The sequence below is a fragment of the Gobius niger genome (genome assembly GCF_951799975.1).
Source record: "Gobius niger genome assembly, chromosome: 21".
Taxonomy (NCBI): domain Eukaryota; kingdom Metazoa; phylum Chordata; class Actinopteri; order Gobiiformes; family Gobiidae; genus Gobius; species Gobius niger.
In genome coordinates this window covers 22,585,179-22,598,352 of record NC_136872.1, presented here as the reverse complement: position 1 = coordinate 22,598,352, position 13,174 = coordinate 22,585,179, and the positions used below count along the sequence as shown (strand labels likewise).

General features: G+C 46.1%; 1 protein-coding gene across 2 annotated transcripts in view; it reads right to left on the bottom strand.

Annotated features, from left to right (window-relative positions):
* The window catches only part of trpc5a (transient receptor potential cation channel, subfamily C, member 5a), a 179,824-nt gene that overhangs the window by 40,214 nt on the left and 126,436 nt on the right, over positions 1-13,174 (bottom strand). For both annotated transcript variants that reach the window (XM_079579880.1, XM_079579881.1), the window contains exons 9-10: positions 5,200-5,337; positions 3,389-3,587 (exon numbers count right to left, since the gene is read on the bottom strand). In XM_079579880.1, coding sequence (XP_079436006.1) covers positions 3,389-3,587; positions 5,200-5,337 — 337 coding nt within the window. The remainder of the gene's footprint in view (positions 1-3,388; positions 3,588-5,199; positions 5,338-13,174) is intronic.

Sequence of the window (13,174 nt, the reverse complement as noted above, 5' to 3'; positions counted from 1 at the left end):
GTCTGACATGAAAGCAAAATATTTCTATTTGCTCAATACCAGAAGAGTGAGAGAATTTTCTACACACACTTTTATTATCCATTTGGAAGACCCATCTGTGCCCAAGCTTTAACTTCCTGGGTGATGTTGCTCCAATATTTCCACATAGTGTTTTCTTCATTAATTCATCTATTTTGTGTCCCTCCCGCAGCAAAACAACCCCACACACAGTTGGGATGGTGTTCTCAGGCTTTTTCCTCCAAACGTGACCATGGTCATTATGGCCAAACAATTCTTTTTTTGTTTTCGTCAGACCACAGGATATGTCTCGAAACATTAAAGTCTGGCTTCTTCCAGACAGAGTTCCCTCTCAGCCCATGTCGGTCCAGGACTTGTTTCACTCTTACCAGGTTCAGCATCTTCACCAGGTCTTGTGCATTAGTTCTTGGGTTGATCTTCACATTTCAGACACAGCACGTTCATCTCTAGGACACGGAACCCGCCTTCTTTCTGATCTGTACGATGACTGGACATTTCTGTCATTGTTTTAACCAATGAATCTGGACCTTCAAGTGTCTTGAAATTGCACCAAAGGATGAACCAGACTTGTGCTTCCAAGGTCATGACATCCTCATCCGGCCTTTCCCAAATATATAGTAACCTCAGTGTATGCAAACTTTGTAGCAAGCTACAATATATATATATATAAAAATTAAAAAAAACTCTTCCTCACCCTCCGCTGGTGGTCTCTTTTTCCTCCAAGCTCGGGTCCTCTGGGAGCTTGAGGGTTCTGCGCAGTATCTTTGCAGTTCCTAGAACTGCACTTTTCTGGACCGGGGTGTCTGATGTATTTCCTGGGATCTGCTGGAGCCACTCCTCCAGTTTGAGGGTCACTGCCCCGAGTACCCCAATGACCACGGGCACCACTGATGCCTTCACCCTCCAGGTTTTCTCCAGCTCTTCTCTGAGCCCCTGGTATTTCTCTAGTTTCTCGTGTTCCTTTTTCCTGATGTTGAAGTCGCTTGGTATTGCTATGTCGACCACAACGGCTTTCCTTTGTCACCACCACAATGTCCGGTTGGTTCATTACCATTCTGTCCGTCTGTATCTGGAAGTCCCACAGGATCTTGGCAGGATATATGTCTTTTTATATAGTTTACATCTGGCTCCCACTGTATCTCTTCAAGTTAAATGTTACAACTTTTGGCCAGCACCACTGCAACGTGCACGGGAAGTTTCAAAAATGTACAAGCCAACTTTCCGTTGCCAGAAGACTTTAACCTCTTAACCACCACCTTAATCGAGCATTACCAAATCTGAAAGCCTCTTGGGAAAAAAAGTCAAGTGTCAATTGCAAAATACCCAAATAAGGGCCCAACATATCAGTCAACCTCTACCACAAAACTTTGTAACTGCAAGTGTGAGGCCAATTGTACGCTCTTTAATGTTTTTGTTGTATTTCGCACATAGCATTTGATTCTATCTTTATAAACTGGAGAGTGATGACGTCGCTTTCCCTCCTCCTCGTTGTCGGACAAATAAGTTCCACGTGCCTCGGACACTTAGGATCTTCATGTTTGCAAAGTGGCCTGAGTGAAGCTCAATCAGCGGCGTTTAGACCGTGATACATCTCCATCCTGAAACAAAAGCGGATTAAGTGATGTATGGGCCCGTGCGAGAGCGAAGAGGAGTAACAGATGTCTCGTGTTGTTTTAAATCCCTCTCTCTTCTCAGCGGTCTGCTCCCACGCGCTCGAACCAACGCACACCCACCTGCGCCGTCTACACGTCCACTCTTCACACTTCACGGAAAAATATGAAAATTCACTGACACAGATTGGTTTTGATCGCGAGAAGCCGCGGATAATGAGTCAAATATGTGAGCTCTGTAAAGCACGCCGCAATTACTCAAGGGACTTTATGAAGACACTGCTGTGAGTCGCTTTAACGCACAATACCTTTAATTACCGTAATGGGACTATTGAGAGCACCTGAAACAAGCAGCACCAACTGAGTTAAAAAAGAATAAGAAGATTGTACATTGTATTGTTTATCAATAAGTTTACACGGCCTGGTGGATTTTTTTGGCCATTTCTCACAGAACATGAATGAAAGCACAAAAACTTTCTTTTCACTCATGGTCCGGGATGTTGTGAAGCCATTTATTGTGGGAAAAAAATGTGTGAACTCATTTCAAATCGCCATAACAAAATACCATGACCCTAAATGACCCTGTGGAAAAGGCCTAACAATTGGAGGTGTTTCGCTGATGCCAGTGGCTCCAGCAGAACAAAGGGAAGGTTCTGGAGTGGCCATCTCAGTCTCCTGAACTCAATATCATTATTATATCATTGAATTAAACATGGCAATTCTACAGTGGGAAACAGATGTTCACATAAAAAGGCATATGCATTTTTTTCTCAGTGTCTGACATGAAACCAGAATCAACTATTACTTTAGGTCAATTAGAATTTTAAAAAAAATATTTCTATTTGCTCAATACCAGAAGAGTGAGAGGTAGAATTTTCTACACACACTTTTATTACTTTTTACATATTTCATTATTATTTGGTAGCATTAACTTGGGTCAGACGTTTTGGATTTCCTTCCACAAGCCTCTCACAGCAGTTGGCAGGAGTTTTGGTCCATTCCTCCAAACAGAACTGGTGTAACTGAGACTCATTTGTAGGCCACCTTGCGTGCCTATGCCTTTTCAGCTCTGCCCATACATTTTCAACTAGGGCTGCAACTAACGATTATTTTGCAATCGATTATTTTTTACGATTAATCGATTAATCACTTGGCTGTGAATGGTGTAGGAAAATTGTCCATCCATCCATTTTCTTCCGCTTTATCCGGGGCCGGGTCGCGGGGGCAGCGTCTCAGCAGAGATGCCCAGACTTCCCGATCCACACACACCTCCCCCAGCTGTTCTGACCCCGAGGCCACACCAGGCCAGCTCGGAGACATAGTCCCACCAGCGTGTCCTGGGTCTTCCACAAGGCCTTGTCCCACTAGGACATGCCTGGAGCACCTCCCACTAGAGGCGACCAGGACGTATCTGGAACATTTGCCCTACCCACCTCAGTTGCTCCTTTCAACGTGAAGGAGCAGTGACTCTTCTCCGAGCTCCTCCCATGAATGTCCTGAATATATCAGCCTCATGCCCCTAATAAAACGCCCCCCTGCTGTCACTGTCCAACACTGACACATGTTAGAGTTTAGAAGCATCAAACACAGGATTATAGATGAGGGTTCATCTCAAATTTTAAGAAATGTGTGAAAAATGGGGCAAAAATAGGGAAAAAATGGGGGAATAGAGAAAATACTAGGTTTAAAAAATAAAGGGGAAAAGAATTGAACTGTGGCTTCTAATGTTTGTGTTAGTTGAGGCGGGGGTGAAGCCTTACCCAGGACCCAGGGCAGGATCATCCACTCCACGATGGTGGGCGGGGGCCCCTGCATGTGGAGGTTGGTGCGGGCGATGTGCTGGGAGGCGAGCAGCAGCAGGAACAGGAAGGTCAGGTAGGATGCCGTGTGGCAGATGAACTTAATGAAGGGCTTCTTTATGAACCGGCCCAGGGCGCTTTTCGGGGCCAACAGGTAAATCTGCACCGAAGGAAACGGAGAGAACGACCGTTAGGGAGGACGGGACCACAAAAGTTACAGAGACATAAGTGGAAGATTTCATTCTTTCTCATTTTTAAATAATAAAAACACTGTATAATGGCGTTCAGTCGCACGGGCCTCTGGTTTCCCCTCGGAGACGCAGTGTTCTGAGAGAATGAGGAGGGGCGGCAACATGGCAGATCAGAGCAGAAGTTTCCAGACTTTTACTCTCCCGCCAGAGAAACGCCATGAGCTCCAGGCTCCTCCTTCCTCTGGGATGTTCCTCGGAGAGACTGAAGAACTCATTTGTCCCTTGTGCCATCAGGCTGTTTAAGAGAGAGACTTCAGGGAGGAGGCAGAGATGAGACCTGGAAATGACTTCCTTCCTTCCTTCCTTTGTTTCCTTCTCTCTCTCACTGTTCTTTCGGTTTAGCTTTCTTCATCCATTGTCTTCCTTCCTTCTTTCATTCCTTCCTTCCTTCCTTCCTTCCTTCCTTCCTTCCTTCCTTCCTTCCTTCCTTCCTTCCTTCATTCCTTCCTCTTTCTCTTTTCTTCATCCCTTCTCTGTCTCTCCTTCTGTCCTTTATCCCTTCTCTCTCTTTCTTTCTTTGTTTCTTGTTTTCCTCCTTCCTTCCTTCCTTCCTTTCTCTTATTTACTTTCTTTCTTTCCTCCTTCCTTCCTCCCTTCTCTATCTCTCCTTCCCTCCTTCCTTCCTTTCTTTCTTCATCCATTCTCTGTCTCTCCTTCTTTCTTTCCTCTTACTTACTGTCCTTCCTCCTTCCTTTCTTCCTTCCTCTTACTTACTGTCCTTCCTTCCTTCCTTCCTTCCTTTCTTCCTTCTCTATCTCTCCTTTCCTCCTTCCTTCCTCCTACTTTCTTTCCTCCATCCCTTTTCTTTCTTTCTTGTTTTTCTCCTTTCTTCATCCCTTCTGTCTCTCCTTCCTTCCTTCCTTCCTTAATTCCTTCCTTCCTTCCTTCCTCTTACTTACTTACTTTCTTCCCTCCTTCCTTCCTTTCTTTTTTCTTCATCCCTTCTCTGTCTCTCCTTCCTTCTTTCCTCTTACTTACTTACTTTCCTTCCTTCCTTCCTTCCTTCCTTCCTTCCTTCCTTCCTTCCTTCCTTCCTTCCTTTCTTCCTTTCTTTCTTTCTTTCTTTCTTTCTTTCTTTCTTTCTTTCTTTCTTTCTTTCTTTCTTTCTATAATAATAATATGTAGATTATTGGCAGTTACTTTTGTACAGCCCGATATCACAACAGGAGTTTCCTCACAGGACGGTACAAACATTAAGCCAACACAACAGAACAGTAAATTGTTCTGCAGACGTAAATGCAACGTTAAGCACCACAAGTCTAAAAGCACCGGAGTCACTTCAATCAAAAATGAAGCTTTAAATATTCATCCCTGAGGACCGAGGAAACACTGCGGCCGTTTAATACTTTCCCAGATCAATCTCCGACAGCGCCGCTCATTAGTGGAGCCGTGCCCTCCTTTGTTTATTGTAAATCGATGTAAACTACGGCGCGACCTTGGAGCTAAAAATCACAGAGCGTTTTATCGACGCGGCTCGACCTCCGGAGACAGTTTAACCCCAGGTGCTGAGCTCTTTTTTACCAGAGAGAAGACGGGGAAGAGGAGCCCGATGATGAAGCACGTGACCAGTTTGACGGCCCAGTGTCGCCTCCTCCACCCGGGGAAGCCGTCGTACCAGAGGGTGGCCAGGAGCTGCTGGCAGTTCGGCTGCGCCACGAACTACGAGACACAGAAAGAATATGGGAAAAGTTAGTGCAGGGAAAGAGGGAGGTGCTTAAACCAGGCGAGGGTTTGAACACAGGTCTCCAGCCTCAGCATCCTTAAAACTTACATATTCACACATTCATATTCATTTTCCCTATTCATGAAGCCCATTTCATACACAAGGCAACTCAATGCTTCCAACGAAGAAAGGCAAACATGTTACATTGAAAATATACTGTATATAGATACAAATAGAAATATCAAAAGCTTATTAACCAATGAGAGATGGCATCGAAGACAAATGTGATTGATCCATGACACGTTTGGAACAAAACCTTAAAGTCTTAACCCTCGCCATAACCGAGCACATTTTCTCCAGTTTGGCCTCATCCAAATCTTAAGCTTCTAAAATAAAGTGTCAAAATACTGACAAAAATGCAAAAAGAGAGCAACAGAAAAGTGAAAAAAAGAAATGTCAAAAAACACGGCAACAACACAAAGAAAAAGATCTGTTTAGATGAGATTTGTAGGTCTTAGCTTTCAAATGAGGCGTTACTCTGGCCTATAGAATGTAAACTTTTCGATTTGGGCGGGATGGTTATGGGTCTTGCTCAATGGGCGAGGATCGCGCTTCTGTATGGTCCTCATGGGGGGAGCTGACATTGCTGTAATACCGCCCCCTGGTGGCCAGGGGCGACTCCAAGAGACACTTGGGAGCATTGATTCTAATGAGACTTCAGACGTCCCAAGAACGGCTTAAAAGCCTGGCTCCAAAGAGTTTTTCTTTTTCTAAAAATCGCTCTGACCCATGGAGAGGTGAAATATTTTTAACCACGCTAGTTTTTATTTATTAGCCAGAAAATATGAAGCATTTTCAGGACATTGACTGCCTCCAGGGCCTGTCAATCAAGCTCTGTGGAGTTTGCATGTTCTCCTCGTGTCTGTGTAGGCTTCCTCCGGGGACTCTGGTTTCACTAAAACATGTACAATAGCCTTGGCAGAGATAGAGTGAACAAGAAAGTCACGTTGATTTGTTTAAGTACTGTCCTCTTCTAACTGTCCCTCTGCTGTGTTATGAGGAAAATGAATGTCATGTCTCACTTCCATCGACTGCACAAAACCTCCAACTTAAGTCACTCTTTAGTCCAAACCATGGTCTGCAGACTGTTCCCCAAACTCTTTCACTCTTTTCAGCTGACGAGGAGGAAAGATGTTCTTCTCGGTTAAGTTTATGCCGCCGCTTCTTGACCTCAGTTTGACTTTTGAAAACATTTATCTTCAGAACCAACGGGGTTCATGAATCATCCGCTGCCATCGGGGCTAAACAGATAAGGGAACACGGGCGACCTTTAAGCGCGGGGCAAAGGACGGACGAGACACGAGACAAGACCATTTCTATTACGCAAGATCAACACCGGGAAGTCAAAACCGGTTTAGCATTTACGAAAAGCTCTTCACAAAAAACACTTCCCAAACTATTTCGACTATGTTCTCTTGTGGATGATCTTGGAAGATCAGCAGGTCAGGGCCTGATAACATAATAACAATAATGTACAAACAAAGAAACGTGTCCAAAATGGACTCATTAAAGAATTTATGCTGAACTGACATTTCCATAATGATCAAATATCACATTTTCTTTGAGTCAACAAATGAATAAAGCCACATGTCGGTGCTGTAGATCCAGGTGTCGCCATGACTCTGATAAGCACTCGATTGGCCATAATGGAAAGTAAAGAAGTAAAACAAACAACAGTCCAAGAAAAACTACAAAGTTTGGCAGCTCTTCCATCTGTGAGAGACTTTTAGGGCATGATCTTGTGTGTCAAAATGCAGACTACAGCGTAACACTTTGCGCTAAGGCGGAGCGCACCGTGATCTTGTCACTCCAGACTTAGTGCATTTAAGGGGGAAATACTGGGGAGGGGGCATCCTCTGACCAGATCGACACCGTGGTCGGGTTGTGGGAGTGAACATGTACATTGTTTAGCTCAGAATGGAGTAAATACAGTTTGACCTGAGAGCCCAAGACTAAGTGAGGAAATGAATGTGGGTGGTGCTCCATCAGAGCAGTCACCTCCTCTAGTGATGACCCCCTCACCTCCTCTAGTGATGACGCCCTCACCTCCTCTAGTGATGACGCCCTCACCTCCTCTAGTGATGACCCCCTCACCTCCTCTAGTGACGCCCTCACCTCCTCTAGTGACGCCCTCACCTCCTCTAGTGATGACGCCCTCACCTCCTCTAGTGATGACGCCCTCACCTCCTCTAGTGACGCCCTCACCTCCTCTAGTGACGCCCTCACCTCCTCTAGTGATGACCCCCTCACCTCCTCTAGTGATGACGCCCTCACCTCCTCTAGTGATGACGCCCTCACCTCCTCTAGTGACGCCCTCACCTCCTCTAGTGACGCCCTCACCTCCTCTAGTGACGCCCTCACCTCCTCTAGTGACGCCCTCACCTCCTCTAGTGACGACCTCACCTCCTCTAGTGACGCCCTCACCTCCTCTAGTGACGCCCTCACCTCCTCTAGTGATGACCCCCTCACCTCCTCTAGTGATGACGCCCTCACCTCCTCTAGTGACGCCCTCACCTCCTCTAGTGATGACCCCCTCACCTCCTCTAGTGACGCCCTCACCTCCTCTAGTGACGCCCTCACCTCCTCTAGTGACGCTTTCACCTCCTCTAGTGACGCCCTCACCTCCTCTAGTGATGACCCCCTCACCTCCTCTAGTGATGACCCCCTCACCTCCTCTAGTGATGCCGCCCTCACCTCCTCTAGTGATGACCCCCTCACCTCCTCTAGTGACGCCCTCACCTCCTCTAGTGATGACCCCCTCACCTCCTCTAGTGATGACCCCCTCACCTCCTCTAGTGATGACGCCCTCACCTCCTCTAGTGACGCCCTCACCTCCTCTAGTGACGCCCTCACCTCCTCTAGTGATGACCCCCTCACCTCCTCTAGTGATGACCCCCTCACCTCCTCTAGTGACGCCCTCACCTCCTCTAGTGACGCCCTCACCTCCTCTAGTGACGCCCTCACCTCCTCTAGTGACGCCCTCACCTCCTCTAGTGACGACCTCACCTCCTCTAGTGACGCCCTCACCTCCTCTAGGGACGCCCTCACCTCCTCTAGTGACGACCTCACCTCCTCTAGTGACGCCCTCACCTCCTCTAGTGACGCCCTCACCTCCTCTAGTGACGCCCTCACCTCCTCTAGTGATGACCACCTCACCTCCTCTAGTGACGCCCTCACCTCCTCTAGTGACGCCCTCACCTCCTCTAGTGACGCCCTCACCTCCTCTAGTGACGACCTCACCTCCTCTAGTGACGCCCTCACCTCCTCTAGTGACGACCTCACCTCCTCTAGTGACGCCCTCACCTCCTCTAGTGACGCCCTCACCTCCTCTAGTGACGCCCTCACCTCCTCTAGTGACGCCCTCACCTCCTCTAGTGATGACCACCTCACCTCCTCTAGTGATGACCCCCTCACCTCCTCTAGTGACGCCCTCACCTCCTCTAGTGACGCCCTCACCTCCTCTAGTGACGCCCTCACCTCCTCTAGTGACGCCCTCACCTCCTCTAGTGACGACCTCACCTCCTCTAGTGACGACCTCACCTCCTCTAGTGACGCCCACACCTCCTCTAGTGACGCCCTCACCTCCTCTAGTGACGTCCTCACCTCCTCTAGTGATGACGCCCTCACCTCCTCTAGTGACGCCCCCTCATAAGTGCCGCAGAGCCCACAGCGTCGGAAAATAATTTCGCCAAGAGCCTGCGCCCCTCTGCTCCCAGCACAAGATCTGGCCCTCATGACCCTCAACAAGTCCAGACTCAGAGGTCACTGACTGACTCACACCTTGACGAGACACGAGCTGCAAACGACACATTAATAAAAACGTCCAAACACCAGCGTCATGCCTCTCACTGGTATAAGCAGCTTTGACTGTTAAAGATGTTTACATTTTGTACTATATTACTGCAATTTTGTGGCTGAAACTAACACTAACATTTGCTTTAATGTAACGTGTTATTTGCACACATAAAATAAAAACACTAAGTATTGTTATTTTCAGTTATATTTGTTTCACACTTGAAATCGCTGTGTTCGGCCCTTGTTTTGGCCCTTGGAGACTAAAAGTTTGGGCTCTAGAAGAATGTGATGTTTTACTTCGCCTTCGATTGGAGGGTCCGGTCGTTGTTCTTTTAACAGTGAAGAAAATTGTCCACCAAACAAACAAATGTTCCAGTGGTTCCTGAGCTCGTTTGTCTCGCGTTCCCCTTGAGTCGTTTGTTTACACTCCGGGGGCCCCCACCTCGAACTAAACTAAGATCATTCAGTATTTAATAGTGCGTTGTTTTCAAAATGAAGCTAAAATGCTGAAAAACATCATTAAAACCAACTTTCCTTTGAAATTAATATTGAAATTCGACTCAGTTTCAAACTTTCAAAATGTAATCTGTACATTTCATTTCTCCCTTATTCCCCTGCAGCGCCTCGTACTGTAATGTACTTTAGTTTCCCCCTGACATGTGTTTTTTCTTTGCTAACTTTCCTTTCCTTTTCTCCCATAGTTCTCAGCGTATTCCTCCAAAAGCAGCTCGATAAAACGCCCGTAGACCTGCCGTATATAGAGTCTCGCTTCCTTCCTTCCTTCCTTCTCCCTCGTCTAATAATTCCTCTCTCTCTCCCTCCCTCATGTGTCCTGTTGCCATGGCAGCCGTATGCTAATGAGGCAGCCCCTCTCCCGTTTCCAATAAATTACACCATACTGTTTCTCCGTTCTCCCCCTTCATATTCCCACGTATGCCCCTCGCCCGGGCTCATCAGTCAGCAGAAACGCAGGCAGAGCGGCCGGTCCCCCCGAACGTCCCGCGGGAACTCGGTCCGTCAATCCTGAAGAAAAAAGGGGCACGAGGGGCGTACGGGGCGGGACGGGTCGAGTCGTTACGTAAGGACCCGCTGAGTGAGGAGTGAGGGGAGAGGACGGGTGGGACGCCATGATGGATCCGGTCAACGTGGAGCTGTAACGGGCCAGTGTGAGAATATACTGGAAAGAAGAGACAAGACTGGAATGATTCAGGAGGAAATGATAGTAGTGTTCGCAATTAAAATAAAACTACGTAGGCACAATCTAAACTTTTCCTTAAAGTGCATTTGACACATTAGACATATTTTTCGCTTAAACATCGTTAACACAACTATATTTCAGATTTTGCTGAAGATTTTACCCAGTTTTCTTCAGCTTGACCATTTTTGTGATGTTTATTGTTTCACTTCCTTATTGGACACTGACAGGAAGTGACATAGGCTGTGTCCGAATGTCCACACTCGTCCCTAACCCCTCATTCACTACATAGGCCCGCACTACATAGTCGACTATATAGTCACTGATTCTGTTGGCGATTCGGACACAAGCCACTACTTTCTCCGAGCTGCGTGACGTCAGATATGTTTTTAAAAAAAAATTTAAATCTGAATTTATTTATTGTTACAAACGTTTATTTTATGAAACAGAACGACTGTTTTGGCACTTTTACAGGCGTTTTATTTTACATTTAAATTAAAATTAAAACTATCATCACAAAAAAAAACGAAAAAAGAAAAAAAATCACCCCAGCGTTAGCTCAGAGACGCCGAAAGTAGGTCAGAGTCCGAACACCAGCAGATTGAGTGACTACATCTGCTAAAAGTTTGCTAAACTCCGGGAATTATGTATTTCTGTGATAAAGACCAACCAGACTCATGAGACAGTGGAATATTTATGGATAAATACGAGACAGATACGCTTTATTTCACATGGATTTTACATAAATGACTTGGATCATTCAAGAAGAAGCTACTGGTCATTTAACAGCTCCAGCTAAAGGTTAGCAGCTACCGTTAGCATCTTTTCACCGTAACCGTTTATAGGTCGTTTACTCATGAGAAATACAAACACACGACTGAAACAGCTGATTTACTTCAGTCGTGTTTAGTTCAAAGACCTGTCGCTGTCAGGCTCTTCTCCAACTCTCGCAATGCATTGTGGTCTATATTGACCCGTTTAATGACCATCAATGCTAACTACTTTTCGAGATGCATTGTGGGAAATTTCGAGTGGACTACTTTTTTCTCTCTGGACATTCGGACACCCCTACAAAATGGCGTCATCACTATATAGTCACTACATAGGGAATAGTGTGGACATTCGGACACAGCCATAGACAGAGGATTTTAAACTGTTGCCGTGCAAATGAGTCAAACTGCAATGGGAATTGAAATTCATTGAAATTGCTGCTTTACTGATATTTTTCTCTTACAACTTTAAACAAGTCATATTTTCAAAAGCATTAAAACCACTCATATGCACTTTAAAGGCTCTATACCCAACTTTTTTTTCTTGTAGTGGAACTATGGATGGTAAGTTACTCTGTGCATAGCTTCAAATCAAAACAACGCCGCCCAAGAAGTGACTTCCTGTTTCGATCCAGCGCGCCAAAATAAAAGCACACAGCTCGTCTCATTGATTAGTTCAGCAGTTGCTTGCAACACTACAAGAAAATAATTAAATATACACATTTTAAGGGGGCTAGATGCAAGTTGGCCATTTTATACTCACTACTGCCACCTCAGGTCATACGTGTAACTGCAGCTTCTATGTTAAGCTCGTGCATGACGGCACTTCGGACCTGAAGCAACAACTTTCTGAGTGACAGTGCACTCCTTCTATTAGGACATGGCTGGAACATGTAGAGCAAAATACTTAGTTTTAACATTTTTAGTGATTTTCAAAGGAACGGCAAAACCTCTCTCTCTTATGGTTCCAAAATTAAACAGTAAAGTCCACAACACACTGTAAAATACATAACATAGGTGACTGATTATCACCGCAATGTTTCTTCGCTCCCCTGAGGCCTATGAAGTCTCTATTACTTTTGGTCCTGGAGATATCGGCCGATAAAAGGCAGATATCGACTATCGGCTGATACTGAAAATACCCAAATATCATCATCTGGCCCTGCCTTTAACCTCTTAACCCCCACCTTGACTGAGCACATTTTCTCGAGTTCAGCTTCACCCAAATCTAAAAGCTTCTTGCCTGGAGCTTACAGCCTGTAGAGCAACGCCACATTTGAAAGCTAAGACAAGCTAAGACCTACAAAACTGAAGATTTTTTCACTTTTTTCATGCTTTTTTGTGCTATGTTTTTATCCTCATTTCCGGCTCGTTTTTGGTGGAACTGGTGAAAACGTGCTCGGTTAAGGCGGGGGTTAAGAGGTTAAAGAGTACAAAGTTAATTCCAGGCTCCTTATATCTCACATTCACATCACGCGTACAGTCTGGTATTATCGCAGCAGATGAGAAGCTAATTATCTGAGCCTTTCTGGTCATTAGCCGCTGGAACAATCAAGCCGCCGTCGCTGCCGCGTCCTCTGCCCGGGCGCGGGTCACTCCTCTTCATTAGCATCCGCGCGGCTAATCTCATTTCTGACCGACGGGGCCCGGCCTTCGCATAAAAGCCGCCGAGATATGCTAACGGATAACGGCTACGCTATACCCGAGCTAATTCGATTTCACCTCCATGTACAGGTCTCACTCCTCTGCCCCCGTCCGCGCTCACCCCGGGGCTAGCGCTGACGCTAATTTGATCTAGCCGGGGACGGGACGTGAATGCTAATATGCTAACGCGCGCGCCCAGGGCTACGTAGCTGCGGTCCCTCGGAGATGAGTCGAGATTAGACACTGTAGTGGTTCATTGTGAATTAAAACAGGGTTCAGATGTGAAGGGAATGACAAGCGAGAGGAGAGAGGAGTTAAAGCCGTGATCTGGGTGATCCAGCTTGGAAACACTTTGTATGTTTTCTTTAT